This window comes from Larus michahellis, chromosome 15 (genome assembly GCF_964199755.1).
Source record: "Larus michahellis chromosome 15, bLarMic1.1, whole genome shotgun sequence".
Taxonomy (NCBI): Eukaryota; Metazoa; Chordata; class Aves; order Charadriiformes; family Laridae; genus Larus; species Larus michahellis.
The window spans coordinates 13,869,197-13,891,743 of NC_133910.1; the positions used below are offsets into that span (position 1 = coordinate 13,869,197).

The 22,547-nt window shown below is 42.2% G+C and overlaps 1 protein-coding gene across 5 annotated transcripts in view; it reads right to left on the reverse strand.

Annotated features, from left to right (window-relative positions):
• NUP214 (nucleoporin 214) overlaps nt 1-22,547 on the reverse strand; it is a 44,970-nt gene that overhangs the window by 15,775 nt on the left and 6,648 nt on the right. For all 5 annotated transcript variants that reach the window (XM_074609016.1, XM_074609013.1, XM_074609014.1 and 2 more), the window contains 19 exons: nt 22,128-22,251; nt 20,086-20,247; nt 18,526-18,982; nt 16,950-17,125; nt 16,138-16,229; nt 15,454-15,543; nt 14,932-15,081; nt 14,529-14,687; nt 12,239-12,342; nt 11,526-11,708; nt 10,949-11,034; nt 10,763-10,846; nt 10,181-10,426; nt 9,232-9,393; nt 8,156-8,264; nt 4,770-4,845; nt 3,981-4,089; nt 2,623-2,725; nt 498-568 (listed from right to left, as the gene is read on the reverse strand). In XM_074609016.1, the coding sequence (XP_074465117.1) occupies nt 498-568; nt 2,623-2,725; nt 3,981-4,089; nt 4,770-4,845; nt 8,156-8,264; nt 9,232-9,393; nt 10,181-10,426; nt 10,763-10,846; nt 10,949-11,034; nt 11,526-11,708; nt 12,239-12,342; nt 14,529-14,687; nt 14,932-15,081; nt 15,454-15,543; nt 16,138-16,229; nt 16,950-17,125; nt 18,526-18,982; nt 20,086-20,247; nt 22,128-22,251 (2,743 nt within the window). The remainder of the gene's footprint in view (nt 1-497; nt 569-2,622; nt 2,726-3,980; nt 4,090-4,769; nt 4,846-8,155; nt 8,265-9,231; nt 9,394-10,180; nt 10,427-10,762; nt 10,847-10,948; nt 11,035-11,525; nt 11,709-12,238; nt 12,343-14,528; nt 14,688-14,931; nt 15,082-15,453; nt 15,544-16,137; nt 16,230-16,949; nt 17,126-18,525; nt 18,983-20,085; nt 20,248-22,127; nt 22,252-22,547) is intronic.

The following is a 22,547-nucleotide window of genomic DNA, read 5'->3' on the forward strand; positions in this document are numbered from 1 at the left end:
TGAAGAATATTATAAAGCAAATGTATCAGTCCCCCTTTTGCAGACTGGGCAAATGTGGTCTACCTATGAAACAGAAAGGCAGCCTATATATTGTCAACTCAGTTTTAGAAGCAGCGCAAAGCCATCCCAAGCATTCCCCTCCCATTACTAAATGCTCATTCCATTTAATGACAGCTTTCTGTGTCAGACCACCTCGGCAACTTTAAATCTACAGATTAAAGGCAGCAGAGGAAATGACTACAGATGTTACCCTTTTCATAAACTAGTACCCTCCTAGATGTTCTTGGCAGCAAATGTTTTGCTTGCTCTTAATTGAAAGGCAGGTGGCCTAGATTTCTGTGCATTACAGGGCATAATCCACCATACATATATAAAGTTATTGCAGCTACTAGACTTTTAATAATAGAATGGCAACATAAAACAAGAACCACAGGAATTAGGAAGAGTAAGCGTTCTCTTAGCAGGGAAGAGATGTTTGCATGCTCTGCCAAACTGACCTTGTGAGGAAGCAAGGCCGGACAGCATCGGTAACGAAGCAGCTGATGTGACACCAAAATTAAATCCAGACCTAGGAGGAAAGAGAAAAGGAAAGAATGACACTTTGCTCAAAGCGTTGAAACTTCCAACCCCATGATTAACACAACTTTGAGGCTCAGATTTCCAGTACAGACTTGCACAAAGTCAGGCCCAAGAACAGCTTCTCCAACAACTGAACAGGCAGAGAGAAGCATGCACGCAGACTGGGCTCCATTTGTTTCCCTTCTGACAAGGCTTCTAGAAAGTTAAAGAGAGTCAGAGTTGACATTCTTTTGACCACCCCTCATCCTCCCATATTCTCTCCTTTCTGTGGTATATTTCTTCCCCATCCAGCTCAGCAGCTGAACACCATGCACCAAATCCCGATAGCTTTCGGGAGACTAGCAAGAGCAGAAGCCACAGCAGCAACTAGAGTTTATCTAAAAGAGCTAAGAGACAACGCATGTGCAGAAGGGAGTAACGGGATACTACCACTCATAGCAAGACAGAAATCAAAAGTTTCCACGACTATTTCACGCTAAAAATATTTGGTCTTGCAAAAATACTGAGATCTTTCATAATGAGCACTGGGGTCCTCCAGAAACCTTAATTCCCTGAGGCTTTTTAAGCTTTCTCTGATTCTCAAAGACCAGCTGCTGATATAGAAGTCAGGCCGTGCAACTAGGACATCACTGACAACGGCACTGTATTTAGCATACGGTTTACAGACTGAGGCACTGCAGCCTGGGACAAAGGCAGGGTTTGTTTGCTTTTTGAATCTGTATTTCCATCTCTCAAAAGGCCTATTTTAGCACTTTCAAGAGCACAAGGCGTTGGGGTAACATCCACTTGACAAACTTGCAGAGAAATGGTGAAGACTGAAAGAAAGCAGCCATTTGGAAGTATGAAATACTTAATGTTACCCACTTCATAAAGAAAAATTCACTTGAGTATTACATAGGTAAACATGCAGAATTTCAAACAGTCTAAGGAGTTGTCCCTGTCCCCCAAACATAAGATATGATCAAAGAAATATTTGTCATCCCTGAAAACAAACAAACCAACACCACTCCATAAGAGAGATTTCAGAGTAACTATACGTTCACAACACGCTCCTTGCTTTGTGTTACTGTTATGCAACAGAAATCCCCAGATTGCACTGGGACTCTCTTGTCACCTTCATGAACAGACTACATTTCAAGCCAAAGCACGGAATTTGTTCTGTTGTACTAAAATAAATAACTGATTTGCTGAGTTTGACCATCAGCACAAATTTCAAGTCCTAATCAGAGATTACAGCACTTCTGCCTCTCAAACCCCTGCCAGCATTTGAAACACCTATGTATGCCCAGAAAACCCAACACCATTCTCTTGGGAATCCATCCTCAGAGGTGACAAGTGTTAATATGACCGTGTTCGGGTTTGTTCTTCTTCTCTGGGAATAGCAGCTTCCAGTGTTCAACCTCTTTACTGCTGTTGTAAAGCCAAAGTTCATTCACACATGCCTCTGCGCAACTTGCTAGGGATGATTTTCCTGCTACTGCTCTTTGTTCCCTAAGTAAAGAACAAGTTTTAAACTAGCTATGGTCTGCCTCTGTTTCCTCTTCCTTAACCCCAACATAAAAGACACAGCATAAATGTTCTTCTCTGACTCTTATGACAAGTGGTGATGTGCGCTCAAGGACAGCCAGTGAACCCAGTGCATCAGACCCTAACTGGGTGCTTTCACTACAGTCATACTGCCCTAATCTCAAATCATCACCTGATGAGAAATACCGGTACACACAGTGTACGGTTTGTTCAACAGGCCACTACAGACAAACCCAAAAGACAACCAGTCATTACTTACTCTTGATTACCTACAGACTGAAAAATCTCAAAGCAACACGATACTGCATCAAATTCTCACAGACCTCCAGACCTCACTCAGGTAGGCTTCCACAACAAGGTGGTCTTCCAAGAACTCTGGTGCAAGCCCTGCCCTCCCAATCTAACATTTGCAGGTGCCATTTTACAGTATTATGCAGCTTGTAGGTAACACTGGCTGTAACAGCTGATACTCGTATTTAACATCAACTACAAAGAAATGTTAACGTTCATACAGACCCCACAGAAGAAAACGAGAATGCTTTGTTAAGCTGCGCAGTTGTTTGTACTGATGTCACTGTAGAGGACGTCACAGCTGTAACTGTCTTCACTGTCCCTTGTCCTGTAAGTTACAAGAACAAGCATTACAAAAACGAAAAAAGCACCTTGTCATCCAACTATCAGAAGAGGAAGGAATAGTTTGCACACACAGTCTGCGATTTTATCCATTGGAAACAAAGCCTCTTTGCCACTTATACGAAGTCTTATATTTGTACCCAGAAACATTCCTGCTACAACACCAGAGAACACATGAATTATTTCAAAGACTTAAGGCAAAACATATAGCAGATTAGAGCAAAGATAGGTGTCATCATCTTGACAATAAACATTAAACAATAAAAATTAAATCCTTGGTAAATCCTCTCCTCAATGTATCAAAACACATTTCAAATAAAAAAGGAAGAGCTATCAAATTCAGGAGCTGCCATTTTCAATAAACCAAAATTTAAGAAGCATTTGCCAAGTCAAACATGATTCCCAGCTATTTTTACTGCTTCTTACCCCTGGCTAAGACACAACCTACATCCATGGATTAAAGGCAGAAGACCAACAGAGATGGATTTCAGACATTTATGCAAGAGGCTTATAAAACCGTGTCCGATGCAAGCATTATTATCTAGTACACATTAAAAATCAATTCCTTCCTCCCCTAGGAGTTTACTCTTACTCCATTTGCACCAAATGATGTAAACTGAGCATTCCTTTCCTCAGAGGCTTCTAAGCTGTGCGCAACAGACCACAGCATCTGAACTGGCTTTGAAATTAGTCACAGCGCCCAGTGCTCAACACACCCAGTACCTGAATTAGCTCATTTCAAGTTAGTTCAGGTACTGCTACGGTGCTGCAGCCTACAGTACGGAAATACTTTAGTCAGACATTAATGTTTGGAAAAACTATTCCTGTTACTTCAGGATGTAATCACTTTCCTGCACAAATGCAACAACTTTTCATGTTTAAAAAACAAAATAGCAAAGACATCTGCTCTTGATTTGCTGTCAAACCACAGAAGCCTTTGGTAGATGGACTTTCAACATTTCTTGTTAAGTGTTATACATTCCAAATCCACTTTGAATGAGGAATTGTATCACTGAATTCTAGATGCAGGCACAGAGACAAAACACAGGGCTGTGTACAAAACCACTCTCTTGCTCTTCTGTGCTTTGGTTTTTCAAATTCTCTCCCTCAAGACTGGCACAGCAGCCTCTTGGTTGAGGCAGATCTTTTTTCCTCAGTGTCTTTGTTTTCTGGATCGTGCACCCCGACAGGTGGCAAGAGACGTCCAGGCCTTATTTCCATCTCCACTAAAGACAACTTACCCGAGACTTTGTTGCCAGATGACGTTGGACCAGATGTAGATGCCACAGGACAGGGTGCACACACAGAGGAAGGTGGAGTCTGTCCCTTAAGTGAGCTTGTTAGAGGTGTCTAAAAACACAACACCACTTCAGGTCAGTGCAGTCTGTCCGTTAACAAAGGTCCTTCTGACCCTGGTCTGGTATGATGAAAGTCATGCAATGACTTAAGAGCAAACTACAGAAAGGTGGTCAAAGCACTTAGAAGTGCCCTTCAGTCTTGGGCACGTTATGTCTTGGCACTTAAATAAAGGGTCAATACTCAACTTTTTCAACGTCTCTTGCAGAGGCTGGTAAGCCTCGTGGGCAACAGCTCAATGATCCCAGGGGACAGAGTGTGCTGCATGTTTTTTTGATGTGTCTTGTTGACCAAGAAGAAATATTTTCAGTAGAATAACAGGATAGGTAAACTACTCTCTCCCTTGATTGCCCAGCAGTTTTCTTTTTGGTGAAATTTAGGTTTATCTACGTAACACAGTTTCCTTTGTTGCTAGTTGCAACCCTTACAGCTGCAAGGCTGTGGCCGTTAGAAAGCTGCAAATCTTCGAAAGAAAGAAAATGCAAGACATAACAAAGATATGCCTGGCATCACACCGTGGAGGTCACAGATAAATAAATGGTTTGCCAAGAACGCAGGGCAAGCTGTGAAAAGATATTTTCAGATGACCTGTTCACCAACAATTATACCCCCAAACTGTGCTGAGCATGCCCTGGCACAGCATTCCACAGGGAAAGGGTTCTACATCAAGATACCTGTTTAGCTTGATTTGTAGCAACAGCTGCCAAAACTTGGTGGACTGCCTGGGCTGCAGAGTGAGGTACAGATGATCTTAAAAGGAAAAATTGAAAGGTTACAATGAATGACTAGCCTAAAAGAGGACTTCCTCACCCCTCAAAAACACAGCTTCCAGAAATCTTGAACAACCACCGCTATTAAAGATTCCACACACAACTCCAAACGAACAAATCTGATTAGGGAATAAACCTCTTGAATGAATCAGCCACATTTAACAAAGGAAGTCTGCAAATGTGTTTAAAGCTCTAGACTTAAACGATCAAGTCTTCTTCACACACTCTTGTCTCTGAAGAGAGTCCGGCCTTTCTATTTTACAGGGAGTTGATGAAAAATCAGCAGGTAAGGGGATTACAATTTTATGCCTAGTGGATAACAAATTTAAGAAGCTTCCTTTATAGTGTGGAGCCAGACAAGTACATGCAACTCTCAGAAATGCTGAGCAAGGAGACAAAGCTGGGGGATGGGAGGAAGCACTTCATGTATAAACATTAACACAGTCATGGCAAGAACCAATAAAATTAAACTATATTCTACATTATAGGCTTGGGAATTTTCACCACGAAATAAACTGTACATCAGAGCCCACAGACAATTGCTGCAGAAAAGCAGCTACTTCTGGGGTGAAGCTTCCTACTTACAGGCTGCGGGCCATTAACACACCAAATCTAACTTGGGAATGGCCATTCAGTTTTAGCATCTCCTCAAGTCTGTGGCTCACCGGGTTCCGCAGTTTAAATGGCCAATACTAGAAGCTTTCAGAAGCTTAAAATCAACACGGATTGCATTCTCTTGGTGCCAAAGGCCAGCTTTCTCTTACCCTAGCAGGCTCTTTCCATCTTGACTCAGGCCAGGTAGTTCCCTAAAGCAATAAGCAATCTCTACACTATAGAAAGGGCTGAGGCTGCAAATCCCAGACAGCAACTAAACCTGGGCATCAAAAGTTGTATATCTCCTAAAGCGTAAAGAATCTCTAACTGTATTTACTATTTGGTCAGCTACAGCCCAACTCACAGAAATGTCCTACTATATTCCAAAGGAAGGGGACACGTGCATGAAACAGTAATTCTGTACAGCCATTTGGTCTTGGATAGAGTTTTATGCCTTGAACAGCTTTGCATTACTAGTTAAGTCCTTCCTTCCAGCAATGTGCGCTCTCGCTATGTTGCATGGCCTGGATTTGCCCTCTGCCCAGAGCAAAAGTAAAGCAAACAAGGAAAACTTCAGATTCGCACTGGAAAGAGTTCATGTTGGGAAGGTGCAGCTGTAAAATTCGGACTCATACAAACACTGAACAAAGAAGAAAACAATGGAAAAAATCTGTGAAATTCATGATAGGGTAGGACCTCTTTCCCAGAAAAGTCTAAGATTAACTTGACCCACAGCTTCTCGGACAAGGCTTTGAAAATGCTGGGTTTGATTTCAACTATGGAGAGAGGGGTTTTTTTGCACCGAAAACTATGTACGAGTAACTGGACTGGGACCACCAACACACCTAGCCACAGGCCATTGAACAACTGGTAACAACTGAAAAATCATTACTGCTTAACAACCCGAAGAGTGTGTGCTGTGGCAGCAAAAGAGAGGCAGGATGTCTGAAGTAGCAAAAACTGACGAATTAACTTTGCTGGGTGAATGCCCTTTATTTTAGTGCTGAATCCGACTGGCAGGCACAGGTTCATTTGGGTAGAATTTTTAGAGAGTACACTTTTACGAGGTCAGTTATAAAATAAGACTGTAAAAAGCCTTCAAGATCTCAGACTAGATGGTGCTCTATAAATTAGAGAGATCAATCAATACTGCCAGTCTGAAACGATGTGAAAGTAAGACAGGTCTTTAACTACAGTTCAAGTGAAAACCAATCTCGGATATGTATTGCTCACTCATGTCCTTGTCTGTGTACAGACAGTACTCTATTTTTTTCAAACACAATTTTGATGAAACAAAGGGTGGAGAACTCTTCCCAGTCCTAACACTGCTTTTAGCAAGATTTCCCAAGCAGAGCTGTTTGCAAATATTACTTTCAAAGGATGTAGCACTGCCTTTTCCCCACCTCAGTTTATCACTTTTAGGAGAAAATAAAGTAGTAAAAAGCTCCCAAACTGTTTCCCAGTTAAAACGCAGAAGAAACCATGATGTAATTTTCAAGGTCAGCAGCTGAGTACCACCACCGTAAGACGCTGTTCCCTTTTTGAAAAGCTGCAAAGGAATTTTACCTTTTTTCTTCGACAGTGAAAAGTATACACACATCTACGAAAAACAGAAGGGATGCAACAACAGAAATCGTTCCAGGAGCTGCACATATAGCCCCTGGTCATACGGATAAAGCATTTGTAACTCCACGTGGACTTATGATCAGAGGTATGTGGTGAGTTTATCCTGCTTTATGCAGTAAGCCCAACTTTGCTCACTTTTCAGTAGTGACCTTGCCTCCCCAGCCCAGAAATGGCCATGCGTTATCTTGGTCTTCAGCAACGGTAGGAACATCGAGCAAAGACAGTTTCAAGGTTGTTACGATGACAGGGAAAAGGACTAGTTCTCTGGCTGGTGACAGAGCCTGGTGATAAGACAGAGATCTCTGGAATGAGCTGAGCTGGCTGTTTGTAGGAGGCAGAGAAGTAGGAAAGCCGAGCGTTACAGCTAATTCACGAGAAATGTTAACACATTCAAGGTTAAATACCAGAAGATAACATTCATAATTTACTCATAAGGAAGACAGCCTCGCAGCTCTGTATTATTCCAAAGTGACTGGATCCTACTGACACCCAACCCTTCAGTCAAAATTCTGATGTCAAAAAATTTGAGACAAGTTTCCAGAAAAGCCAGAGCACAGTTCTCCCACCCTAACCTGGGAACAGACAGAAGAGGCCTAACTCCAGAGAAGGTCTTCTCTGTAACGGATGACAAAATAGAAGGAACAACATCTGGACAGCTCAAGGCCACAGACCACACTCAGTGGCAGAGGGGTGCACTTCCCTCACGGAAAGAGGCAGAACAGAGGTAGTGACTGGAGAGATACCAGATCCAAAGTACATATCAGCAGTAAAACCACTGGATCCCAAAAGGAAAGGATGCACTAAAATGCATTTCACACACTAATGGAGAAAGAGGTTAATACAGATCTCATCGTTTGTTCAGGACAAGCCATTAGCAAATCCTTGAATGACCTGGAAAGAAAATATTTCTTCCTTTCACTGCACAAACCTAATACTCTTCTCTAAATGCATCCACTTCAGGTCTTACGTAGTCGGACTATGTAAAATACTCCTACTGCTCCCCATCGGCAGATGTGCTCTATTGCAAGTGCTCCTGAAGGCTACCAGAAAGAAGGGGAGCATCCACTCACCCTATTACTGCAGAGACAGCTGGGGTCAATGCACCAGTCTTGAGTTCTCGCACATTCACCACCTGAGGAACATTCTTCAGAGTTGATTCAGTCAAGGAGGTGCTTACAGCTTTAAGAAAAAAAAAAAAGGGGAAAAAAAAAAAGAGGTATAGATCATCTCCATATTAAGCATTTTATTCAATATGGTGCCTATGCATAACTCCAGAAGAAATCCACCCAAATTTCTAGAAGGTATGTGGTGTAACTGGCCCAAAATGTTTGGCATCCTAGCCTTCAATAAGGACAACAAACACATGGATAGCTTTCTATATAGTTGGTACATTTTTCATTGTTAGCTGACCAAATCTAACTGTTCTTACAAACCTTCCCTTACCCACATTGTAACATCTTAGGTTAACGGAAACAACCTTCCTAGTTACACCCCGGCCTCTGCCAGAATTCAGCAGTCCACTTTCTGCACTTATGCTCTCTTTAAGCTAGGGAAATAAACTAATCCAATTTCTGTACCAGTAACTGAATTTTGTTTCTTTTCTGCACTGACACTGCAGTACTGGGGAAGCACCAAGAAATGTCTAAAACCAAGCAAGAAAAGCTTAAATTGGGGAACCTTTCTCCTGTCAACTCAAAACCTTCTCTACAAGCCAATCTAAGGCTTAACTCAACAGTTCACCTTTAACATTTCAATATTAAAATTGTTTTACACTTCAGATCTTTAATTGCATAGCTAATAACGAAGAGTTATTAACAACGGCTAGTGACAGCCTTTCTCTGCTCTCCAGCAGTTTCCTGCACACAGATCAATTGCCATGCCAGGATCTCCTAAGAGGTATTGACATTTCTGCCACTACAGAGATGAGAGGGGCACAAAAACCTGAGGTAGGAATTTCTCAGACATTTTGCACTAGTATCTTACAGGAAAAAGGAAGACAACGAAACACTGGATAGCTCAGAGGTGCAACAAATACAGATCGGCGTCACATTTTGTTTGATGATCTTCTCCTTTGAGAGCACTAAATTCCTGTGAAAGTCACATTCAACTGCTCAGAGGTCACTTGGGCAATTAGCCATCCTTTTACCTGGGGACTGGTTAGCCATCTGCCTCCGCAGAGCTGCAGCAGCAGCTGCTTGTGGTGCTGGAACAGTGACAGAGGGAGCAGGGGCCCCATGTTTCACAGTCTTTGTTGCAAGCATTGTACTGTCAGCCCCTTGCGGTATGATTCTGCTTGAAGGTGCAGGCGCTAAAAAACAAATGAAAAAAATACTACAGACTGCTGGATCTCTACAAATCAGGGAGACTTGAAAGCCTTTGCTGAACTAGTTCCCCTAAGTACACGGCTTCCTTCTGACAAGACTGACACGCAGGCCTTTTAAACAATCAACACAATCTGTCCCTGGCAGTTTCTGTATATCCCAATGAATTTAGCAAGTAAGTCTCAATAGCTGTCATTTCAATGCATTAGATGACTTTCAGTTTGCTATTACAGACGCTTCTGCTGACACCTTATTTTTCTCTCTGGCTACAGAGATTAAAAAAATCCCTCTCTCACACAAGGAAAACTGAGTGTATGCAAATATAGTTCTTACTGTGACTCACTGGGCTCAGAAGACAGGTCTAACCTTGTGAGTTAGGTGACCTTGTGAGAAGGTGAGTCTTAACCTTGGCCAGACCAACCAAATGCAGTAGTACTTCAGTTTACTGGTCTTTGGGCATTATTTTAAGAAGTAACGTCATACACTTAAGGTAAATTACTAAAGGAAGACAATGCTACCTATGCACAGTACTATCTGAAAGAAACAGGCTATCCAAAAACGACAGTCAATGAGTCAAGATATTCTAACACTTTTAGCTCAAGTTCATGAGGTCACAACACCACTCTGCTAACTGCTTCTGGCAACTTGGCAGTGTAAACCCGCATGCTGCAATCTCATTTCTCCAGGATCTGAAGCACTGGCAGTGGATGAAGTGGTTAAAGATACCGACAAGAACACGTGCAGAATAAGAGAGACATTGGAAAAACAACTCACACAAAGTACCCAGGGAGAGGGGCTGTTTCCCAAAGGACGGAGACTGAGCCATCAAACCAGGCTGGATGGAGGGAGTACGGACCACAGGAGCATGACGAGGGACTTGGACTGGAGCAGCCTCTTCTTCCTGATCCACTGCCTGTGAATCCTCATTCTCCAGTGACTGGGAAACTGAGGATGTTGAACTGACTTCATCCAAATCTTCGTAATATCTCGTGGACAAGAAGGCAGATCGGGACAAACTTGCTGCAATAACAGAAACAAAATCTTGTGTGTGTGTATTAAGTTGAGGGAACCATCCAGCCTAACAGCCAAGGCAGAGACACTCTATTTTAGGATGCTCTTCTACTGCCTTGTTTTAATCCTGCATCAATAGGATTTGACTTAACCGCCAGGAAAGGCAGCCTTCAACAAGACAGTAACTGAATGAAATTCTTACTGAGAGCAGATGGGGGAACAGGAAATCAGAAGTAGGGGCTGAGAAGTTACAAGCCAAAAAGCTAACTTCAGGACTGATTTTCACAGCAGGTAAGTCACCCTCCTGGAAAGCATTTTAGACTTCTACAGTAAGTAAAGGTTTACCTGGAGCTGTAGACCTAATTGGTGGAGTTTTCCTCTTGGCTAGGAAATTCCTCAACTGTGCCTGTTTCACGGGGGATAATTTAGCTGGAAAACAGGAGAGAGAGTTATTAGTCTATAATCAAACTGCAAGTCAAAAAAAGTAATTCACATTTATGGTGTGAATGCCAGGAAGAAAGAATAAATTACCAGGTACTTTGGGCAGAGGTTTGGCATGTGATTCCAAGGTAGTTTTCATCAAGGCATTGCGCAGGCTTTCAAGGTCACTGTCAAAACTAGGACAAGGCAGAGCAGTGAAAAACCATGATCAGCAGTGAGAAACCAAGCAAATCAGGAAAAAAGGGGGCCAAAGAAGCCACTAGTACCTTCGGCTTATCTAGAGGAACAATTGACTTTTCTAGATACTGTGCTATTTAAACACATGCATCTTTAACTGATTTGGAAACTCTAAGAGCCATTCACTTCTTCCCTTGTATTCAGACAGACAACCAGCAGTACCTCAGCCTGGCAGCTCTATTATCCTGTTTATTATAAAAACCCATAACTTCTAGGGGAAATTTCTAGTAACATCAAACAGTGTTTCACAGAATATAAGCAATGAGCTTCTGTGTTCCCCGGGCATAGTTTAGTATCATTTCTAGGACATCCTGTTCTCCTAATACCACGTCCACAAAACATCATTCTTTGGAGGATGCACCCTTGCACATTGCTGGGGGCAAGAGAGAAGGAGTGTCAACACCACTTAGGAACTCTTTGTTTCACATACCTTTGAGCACTGCTAAGAGAAGATGTATCACTGGGAACACTCCACTGAGATGTCTGATTATACAGTCGGAGCTGCTGCAAGCTGTTCACGAGCTGATTTAGTCTCTTTCTCTGCTGATTGATTATTTCCCGGTTATTAGCCAGGGTGTTAAACAAAGTCTCTCGCTCGGGGACTATCAGACGCCTTAAGACGACAGATCAAGAGACAGGAATAAGGACCATTCTATATATCTGGCCACAAGCAGGCATGCACACATGAAGCAGTCTAGCGGTTCTAGCTACTTAAACTCCGTGAGGTCAAACATGGTTTGGTTTGAACACCAAAGCAGTTCAGTTCATCTCAAATGCTTACTTCTCCTTTGAATATGCTGCAAGTTTATTCATTTACTTCAAGATGTTTTCTTTATTAGAAAGGTTTCACTAGCTACTACCAATGGATGCATTTGGTTTCTACAAAGCTTATTTTACAGGTTTTTCTATAAGCACTATTTACACTGTACACAGAGATGCAACAAGCTCGTAACACATATGAAGCCAAATAGTCTGAACCTATGGCTCCCATTAGGTGTCTTAGTCAAGCTTTATTCCTAGACTCCTTTGAAAAAGATCATACTGTTAAATGGAAAAAGGCTTTTGTCTGTTGATTAGAGACTAATGCACAATTCATTGACATGCTGCTCTCAGTTGTTCTGTGTTCTAATTTCAGTTACTTACTTCTGCTTTCTCTTCTGTTCCAGGTGCCGATCCCACTCCAAATCCAGAACGTCATTCACATCCTGAACAGCAAACTTCACGTACTGGTGCAAGCGTCGAATTTCCTACCGTGCAAAGTAAAGTCAGCTTTTAATTCACTTCAGAAAGCTCAGTCTCGGGTGAAGAAGCTGAAGACACTTTGGGCTCATTCAGTCCAAGCCATGCAGCACTTTCCCACATTTCCGTCTGGAAAGTTTTATCAGCACAACAGAACCCAACACAGTGAAAATCTACTTATCAATCAGTGGGGTACCCACAGGGCTTGGCTTGGGCATTTTATCCCAGCTCTCAAGTAGAAACAATACTTCCCATAATGTTTGCAAAACATTGCCAGGTCTTTACTGAAAGGGTTTTACAAACATTAGGCATTATACGAAACAAACCTTATTTCAAATCTCATCTCCAGAAAGTGAGTAATTTGCTCCCATTTTACAATGTTGAAACTTCTAACAATTATAGGTGATCAAAGCTTTGCAGGCTATTCACGTGGCTCTAGGAGACCTGCGTTCACAGACTATGATTTATGAAAGCATTCACAAATGCTCACAACTCCCACTTTAAGGCAAGGAATTAACTTCATTTTTATAGGTAGGAAAAAAAAAAAAAGCAGAGAGAGTAAAGTGACTTATCCATGACCACATAGTTGCACAACTGGCATAACTAAGCCAGAGACCTCTGGCTACAAGCCCTGCTCCCTAAAAAAAAACAGCGTTCAGTCTCATTATCATCATCCCTCCAGCCTGTCATGGCACGAACACACCTTGAACTCCAATCTCGTAAAATGGAAATGGAAACTGCAGCTGGTTTCAGCTCATGTTAACAGAATGCTCACTTAAATACAATGATGAAGCACTCAAGTAACACAGATTAGGAAAAATTCCACTGCAACTGTTTTCAAGATACAGCATGAAATTCTAACGTGTCATACCCAACCTGAAACCAAATCCAGTCCTACTGTGGGCTTACTGTTACACACCAAGCACAGGTTTCCTCTCTCCAGCAACTATGAGCATTATACAGCAGCAACTCTCTGGAGAGCAAATCAATATGGCTGGACATCAGAAAAGCCTCAGGATCAGGATCTTTAAAATTTCATTGAAAACTAATCCATGAAGTTGACTAAGTGAGCTTTTCTCATTCAGGAGAACGGGGATGACATAGACTGAACAAAATTTAAGAGTCAGACTAGAGCTGTCTTGTAAACTTTCAGAAAGTTGACCTGAAAGCTCTCTCCTTATGTTCCAGTCCACTTCCACTTCTCTCCCACTCTGTTATTCTTTCCTCACGATCCTCGCTCTAGGTCAGTGAAACAAGCATTTCAAGATTATCATCTTTCTGAAGTCACAAACATAAGCTTGAAATATCACGGAGACATACTGGCCATCAAATCAGGCATACAATTAAGACTGTGAATCAATCTACAGAAGCCGGGCGAAGATTAAGAGATCAGACCAAAAGAAGTTACTTCATGTCAGCTGATTTCTAGAAACCGTGTGCACAGTCTTGATACCTACTGTAACAAAGACAACATTCAATTATGTCTCAGCCTGTTAGCCAAACTTCTTGAGGGGAACTTATCAGTGTACAGAAGACCAAGTATCATTTGTAGGGCACATTTGCTCTATTTTGCTTAGGGTTAAATAGCCCTCTCGTCACCAGAGCTGTAGCAAAAAGAGCACTTCACCCCTAGTTTCTTTCATGTCTTTGAAAGCCTCTTTATGTACTGCCAGTTATTTGCCTTTGTGCCCCCGCTTTCAGAACATCATTTAGCTTTATGCTCCGCCATCCATGAAATTAACCACACAATTCTGTAAGTCATAATAAATCATCAAATTGTTCCATAAGGCACTTGCTGAAGATAAAAATAATTCCAAGAACTCTTCTACAAAGTGTTGGAAAAAAAATTCTTTTAACTGAAATCCCTGAACAAACACTACAGGCTGAGAAGGAACAGGATGTCAAGAGTCACATTCTAAGCCTAGAATAGACTTGGATCTCAGGTGAACTACTTCCCTTTAGCAGGGGTTTTGAATCATCACTGCAAATGGCAACAATACAGAGGAGCTTTGGGAGAGGATTTTCAGCATGTCTTGCAAATTCATGGAAAACAAAGCTCATCACACTTCTACTGGACTATGTTAAAAGAGCAAATACCTAGGGCAGAACACAAGTGCTGGGCACCTGCACATGCAAGCCTCAGTTTTATTTTATTTAAAACTCTAGATTAAAAGTTGGCTGACACGCTTCATACCTGAAGCTGTGCTTCACTCTTGGGATCCAAAGGTTTCTTATAGAGCAAGTGTAAATACCCCGAGCTATGATTCCGTTCGTTCTGTTCTCTAGCCTCTTCTACCCCTGCAAATCCCTCCAGCAAGGTTGTCTTCAGAATACTAATATCTCCGTGAAGTGACTGCAAATAGAAATAGAACAGATGGAACAAAGTTCAAAGTAACATTTTTTTCATTGCCATCTCGAGCACAGGGGCTTCCGCAAGTGTCTGCCTGAAAGCACAAATACAAATGTCATCCCCCCATTAAAGCAGCATAGTCAGATGTTCCATCTACATCAGTTCAGCTTTAGCAGGTTAAGTAGGAATATCAGATGAGGAACAGCCATTGCTGAGGAGCTAAACAGTTTGAAGATACTCTGCTCACCTCTGTTGTCTCTTTAATTTCCAAGAGGAAGGTGTGAAGATCATCTGACTCAGTTCGCAACATCTTCATTTCCTCTGGAGTACCAACCTGAAAACAGGCTTTGGAAGTCCGGGCCTTCAGTTCCTCCATCTCCTTTTGAAAATGCGCAATCTACAAAGTCAAGCGGAAGAAAGTGCAGCCACTGAAACATAGCAGGGTCTGCAACAAATGTCTCAGCTCTTGGATAATGTTTCTAATACACCATAAACACCTGTCACTTTGCAGCCAAAGCAGGAAATTTTTCTTGAACATTAACAGGAAAGAATACCCAATTTTTCCAGCACAGTGACTGAAAAGTGACTGAACAGGCACACAAACAACAATTACAAACCAGGCTGATTATCTTGGGAAAAATTTTAATTCTGATTCCTAAACCATGGACAGACCCCAACAGAACATACGTGAATTGAAAATAAGTGTCTGTGTACCTATACAGTTGTCTCATAGCTTCTAAAATGAAGAAAACTGCTTGAAAAATCTCACCTCCTCTCTGATTCCTGCTATGACAGGGTCCGAATCCTTCCACTGGTGGGCCTGTTTCTCTAAAGCTGTGCTGGGGAGTGCTGATTTGCCCTGAAAAACAAGCCCAAAAAAAGGATATATCCTTAGCAACAGCGAACTTAAAATATCAAAAAAGGCCTGCTGTTAGAAACTCCATTAAGACCAATCACCAGGGAGACAACTGTCATAAGCATAAATACTGGTTCCACAGTAAACTAAGACAGGTACGTGAACGTTTGAAGAAGGACTGTGAACTACCTGGAGATATGTGGCTAAAGCTTTATGAAAGCAAAGGAAATTTTTGTGTCTTCCTCTATATTACTGCTTTGATTTTAATATCCAGCAAACTTGGCGTCTCTCTTATTAATACACAGTCAAGGCATCTCTTGATTGCTTACTAGCTAGGAAAGCTGTAAAACCTCATTTCCATAACAACAGGAAGAATTAGTTTCTACATCTCTGATTATGACAACATACATCAAAACACAGCTCTCTAAAGACAGGCAAAGAACGTAGTTTTAGTCCCACAGATTTGCTACTATTTTAATGTCAAAATCTAGCTAATTCTTTGACCTGAGAACAGTCATTCAGTCCACTGAATTCTAAGCAATTCATGGGCCATGTGAAACATTCACCCTTTAAAGAATCCACTCAAGTTCCCATTACCTGAGTAGAGCTTGGCTTTGCTGCAGATGGGGTGATTTTGGCTGTCTTCTGTAGTAAAGAAGCTGAAGGCATATTTTGAGCAGGACGTGCCACTGGAATTTAAAAAGAGGAACAGTAATTTATGAACTTACACAAAGCTTGAGAGAACAGGTTGCAATCAGACACAACCATAATCACTGCTGGCACATCCAAAAGCAATAGTGGTATAGGGGCCAGTGCAAGAACACACTTTCTTTAGGTGCTGTTTAACTCCCATCCATCTTCTCCGCTAAAGCCAATAACCGTCGCTCTCAAATATCTTCTCTCTGCTAACAGCAACAACTGTCACTCTCCAATATCAGGCTGTATCACTCCTGAAGGGCCTCAAGACTCCCCGTCACATAATCATTTGAGACATGGAATATTATTCTGCTAACAAATGTGTGCTATCTAATTTAAACTTTTTTGAACTCTAGTCACTCCAGATGCAAGATAAAGGTACCGATTTGTGTGACTGCCCAGAAACATTCATAATCGGAGCTGTATTCCAGAGCACTGAAAATGCCAGAGCTTCTGGATGAATTTCATAAGCTGAATGTATTCAGTTCACATACGACTCTCTGGGGAACAAAGTGCACAAACAGTACTGAAACTGAAAAGTTTTTCCAAGTCCATCACATCATTATGGTGTGCAAACCAGGAGGTCCACTGCATCAGTAAAAGAAGCAGGAAAAACAAGGAAGAAATAAGCCAAATGAAGCTCACTATGTCCTACAACTTTTAGAACATTGTTTATAATGCGTTATTCCCAACAATATGCATCAGACTCCTACCTGCAGCAGGCACAGGGGTCGAAGTCTTCAGTGGTGTGGTAGGAGAGGCTGCAATGGGCACGGACTGGCTCAGAGGACCTCCAGAAGCAGTTTTTGAAGTGGTTGAGAATGAAAACATTGTGGAAGTGCATTGACCACTGCTGCTAGTGGGAGAAGAGGTGTCTACAGCAGAGAACCTGCAACAGAAAGCAGAACATCTTTCAGCTTTGAACTGGTCCTGGCTGTTTCCCTCCATCCAAAATGAAGCACTAAGTTCTAACGAATCAGCATCTCTGGGATCAGCAACAACTCAAGCTCCACTCACAAAATTACAAGTGTAGCTTCTGGAGACAGTGAGAAGGAGCCATTCAGGATCATTTCTGAATATACGGAACCACAAAGACTGCTATCATAGACCCAGCCACTGAGCAAAACCAAACATCAGCAAAAAGTACTACCCTGCTTCATGATGTACCTCATCATTTTGCACCAAAGGACCAACTGTAGCAAATCTGAGCTGCCTTTCAGTTTCATCCTTGCAGCAAGGCTTAAACAGAAATTCTGCAAGAAAATATGAATTTCTATTCATCTGCAAACTCAGCTCCTCAAGGCAGCCGATTTAAATATTCAGCCAATTCACAAGCGTACCATTTGCTTTATATACAAAATATAAAATTTAAAAAGCCATAAGAGCTACCATCAGATCCTGGTGTAGTAAAGATTTTTCTAATTAAAAAATAATCATTTGAACCACCAGAAATTTCTTATGATGCATTTACATGAAAGTTGCTCTCCATAGAGAGCAGCTCCAATTAACACAGCTCTGTTTTTAAACCATTCTTTCTAAAAACAGAGAGTAAGTCTCAGGAGTTGGAGGGAAGAGTGGGTATATGAAATCTGAGAACGTTCATCACTCAAATCCATTTTACATAGTTTCTAATTAATATTAGTTTTCTTTCAGCTGTCATGAACAAGCTTTGAAGATTTCAGATCCTGTGTTCAGTGACCAAACATCCATTTAAGAACCAACCCAAAAGGTCTGGCACCTTCTCCACTGAACACAGGAGGGGAAAAAAATCCAGCAGCTATGGACACTGCTTCCTCTTGGCTCTGCGAGTTACTCTTTAGGTTGGAGGTAAGGAACCTTCAACAAACAAAGAAATTTGTGCTATCACCACCACACGAAACCAGTCCCAGACATAAAGGCTTTAAAATCCCAGTGTTCCCCAAGAGTCTTTAACCATGATTTGCATCTAACCAAGGCATGGAATTACTGTTTAATGCCTGTGAAGGAAAGGTACAAAAAAAACAGGCCTCTGGCAATTTTGCAGATTATCAGTCTAATTTTTGGCATCGTCACTTGACTTATATTTTGCCCATGAACATAACCTGTAGTACGGAAAGCACTGAGGGTTTTCACAGTTAAAACAGCTGCGTCTTGGATAAAAAGAGACTTCCTCAGTGTTTTCTTGGGAGCATGGGGAACAGCTGTCAGGGCAAAAAGCCAGAAACCATCTTCAGAACTACCATACATTGCGCATGCCCAGAGCAATTTAACAAGTATCCAGTCACTGCATTAACTACTGTATCTATTTACTTCTCATTGAGGTTCACTTTGACTGAAGAAGCTGAAGAGGCGAAAGACGACTTCTGTGCAACAGGTGTTGTGGAAAGCAGTGGCCCAGGTGAGCTGTCTGCAGCTGGTTTAAAGTTCATGGATGCAGACGAAAAGGAGGTGGTAGTAGCTGTACTGGTGCCTACAGAAGGAGCAGGAGTCACGGATGCCTTAGGAGAAGCAGAGGAGAAAGAGAACGTTGCTGCTCCAGTCAGACTGGGAGCCAGGGATTGCTTGGAGGCATCAGTGGCAAAGGGGTAAGGCGGAGGATCACTGCCCACAGAGCCAGGCATCTTCACAGTTGAAGACATAAAGGAAAAAGCAGCTGCTCCACCCCCTGCAGGAGGCTGACTTGAGGCAGGTGTGGCAGGAGCAACACCTGGTCCTGTGTCAGGCTTTGAAGAAGTTGGAGGAGTGGTTGGAGTTGTGGCAGTACTTCCTGCAGAAAGACAAACGGGGAAGGGAGAGAGTCATTTGGCTGCATTGACTAATGGCAGAAGGTATTGCAAGGCCAAATGTTATTTCATGTGGACAGTTCAGCACTATCTCTCTCACTGGACAGACAGTACGGTGAGGAAGAGAAATGGCAGAGCCAGGCTTCCAGTCCTCAAACCCAGTAAGTGACAGAGAAACCGCACAAAGTCCAAGCCACAATCAATGCTATAGTCTAGATTAATGGTGTCTGGAATTTCCTGTGAAAAGGCTTCACCTTTCTCCATTGATTTTGATGAGGTTCCTGCCATCTCATATAAAACAGGCTGCCAGCATGCAAGTCAGCCAGTGCTGCAGAGAGGCAGGCTGCCAAACAGAAGCATTCTGCTTGGAGAAGGAGAAGCAAATTTGGGGTTAGGGAATAAAATGGTGGGTTTCCAGTTATTATTGCATGCATGCAGACAAGCAAAACAATCAGCTTGCCTGCCTACTCCAGCATCGGAACCTGCCTACTTCACACCCCATATAGGAACACATATATACCTCAGATAAAACTACTACTCTTCACCTGCTAATGTAATTTTCATAGGGCTGCAGAAAGCTATTGTTTAAATAAGCTTTTGCTGCAGCCAAACACCTTAGTTTGTATCATGGCCTCCTGCGGCAAAATATATGAAGGAAAAGCATCACCTCTCTGCAGCATGGAGACCACGCTCTGGGTCTGCACCATACTTGATCCTTGTCCCCAAACAGAACCTGCAGTCCCTGCTGCAGTTCCAGTCGTATACCCCGAACCTGGGCAAAGGGCCTCCCAGAATTGCTTTGGCCCTGTTCCCTAAAGGCTGATTGCACAGTAGAGTCTAAGCACAAAGTCTACAAAGTGCTTGAGATCCCACATATTGAATAGAACTAGATAATTTCACACTGATGTGCAAAAGACAAGAGAACAGCCCTGGGAGCACAAAACACTTCAGAACTGCTCCCCTTTAATCATTATAAAGAAAAAAAATTATTTTCTATGACCACATACATATCTGAATACCAAACTCACAGATGAAGATGACAAAGTCCACAAATGCAAGTGTTTCCCTAATCCACTGGAGTACTTACCTGCTGATTTTGGAACTCTCTCCCCTACTAACAGCAACGGCTCTGGGGTCACAATAAGCGATCTGACGCCCGGGTTTTGGTTGATCATGTAAAACGGGCAGAGCACACCATCCGTAGAGAGCAAGATCAGAACTGGAGCTGGAGCAAGGGTCTTCTCGTCACCTGTCAGAGACCACATATGTAAGTCCTGCAGCCAAAGCTTCCAGTTCAGCTCCTGCTGGCACTTGCAACTTCATGTGACTTGCTTAGCACAATATTTCTTACGTTTCTTCCTCCTTGCTTTCATTTGCATCTTTATTCCCTTGCTTCTCCATGAATGCCCTGTTCTCTTTTTTCCCTTCTTTATTCCTGACTTCATGTTTCATAAATTCATAGATGAAGGGTCATTTTGACAATCAAATGCCATCTCCTGAATGACAAGGCTCAACTTTCACCTGTGAATTCCACTGCCAAGCTTTTTCACATTTTTATTCACCTGTACGCTGCTCCCTCCTTCAATCCGCTATGCCTTTCAGCAATCCCCACATTCCATTGGGTCCTGTCACATCATTAACATTCATATACATACAGTACAAGAGAGAATCGCTAGATAGGAAGCTTTTTAACTTTAAAGAGAGCCAACATCAAACAAACATCCTGATGATCTGAACCTCTGATATAAAATACCTGAGTTTTGTGCAGCTGCAGCTTTGAACCTAGAGCCTGCTTCATTCAAATATTCTCAGCAGAGTTAAAGGCCCCAAATCACTCCTTATATTTCTAAAAAAAATTTCTATAATGGTTTAACCATGCTTAATTAAACAAGAAAAAAAACCCGAAAACAAATCCAGGCTGCATGAAAAATCTGCTATAATCATGGTGCTTTGTTTGTTGGGCAATGCAGTGGATGGCTGTGTTTGGTTCTTTGAGAAAACCATGCTAGGTAAGGGCAGTTTCCACATGGGAACAAGCTCCAGGACAAATGAGGTTTCTCTGCAATCCAAATTTGCTGTGAACTGCAAAGCCAATTAATGCACAGCCAAAACCAAGCTGATTGCACTCTGTGAGAATACAGAGAATCTGTTAGCAAAAAGCTCCAAAAACTTTTCTAAAAACTCTAAGGCAGCACAACCTCCGCTTAAAAAAAGCTGTCCTGACAGATTCCTTAATCCAATAACCGTACAGATTAACACAGAAAATGCTTCAAATTCAATTTTGCATTCAAGTATGAAGTTTGACCTCAATTCCCTTCTGTAGGTTTTCATTCAGGTAAAGTTCTCAGTTAATCGGCACCCTCCTGTGCTCTTCAGTAACCCTTGACTGCAGTACCTTCCACTCTGCCTGAAGGCATCTCTCTTTCAATCTGTCTCTGGGTTTCAAGGGAGAGTTTTCAGAATTCACTAAGGTACAACACAATAGCTCAGATGCATCCTCAGCTTCCACCTCTGACAAGGTGCTTTGAAGAGCCTTCAGGCAGCACAGAAGGTACAGCAATAATGCAACTGGCTAGATGTAGAGCACAGCAGGGTTCAGTCAGTACAGGCCCTGTGCTTTAATGCAGAATTAAAACCTACGCATTCACCTCAATGATCTTCGCTTTTTCTGGCTTCGAAACTAACCCACTTTTCCTTTAGATCAGTGCAAATGTACTTCGTACACAACAGTTCTGCAAAATGACATAAGCTACAAGAATAAAGAAAACCTCACAGGCAGCCTGAAATCCCCAGTGCTAGAATACGACTCCTTTAAACTCACTATCATCCCAGCCCTGTGAAACACAGACGTAACTCAGGTACTTTGTTTGCCATGTCTGTTAGTGTGGCAACCCAGCCTGCCGAAAGCTTTGAGGAAGAACCGTATTTAACACTTTGCCATTAGAATCCTTACACAGAAGTAAGCCCACATGTGCAGTGCGCTTGGTACAAAAAGGCAGGACAGATTCCCTGTGTCGGTCTCCCTTTCAGAGCGATCTCATAGAGCCCCAAGAACCAGGCTGCCCCTCAAAAATATCTCACATATTGCTATTATCGGACTATTCCACGTGAAAGACTAACAAGACTTACTGATAGGGATAGGCATGTTACTGGTGTAGTCCACAGCAACGCCAACAGGCAAAGTGTCGTCGCTTTTATCTGTCACAGGAAGTTCTGCTCTGCTGGAGTCCTCCAAAACCCACGATTCCCAGTTCTGCAAAAAGTAAGATTTTTTTTTTTTTACTCCAGCTTTCCTGTGATCAGTCTTTTTCAGAACTCTAGCCTACTACAGTTGAAAGATAAGATTACAAAAAAGCTAGATAGCATCTACTTAGATTTGCCAGATTAACAAATGCCAGAATTATCAGGGTCCTTCACAGATTTGTGTGCGACTTCCCACACATCGTTGCATGTCCGAGTTAAGGTCAGACAGTTTTAATGTTTAACTTGAACTGATGACCTCATATGAATCACTATTACAGTGAGCTTGACCAAATTTTGAGACTGACA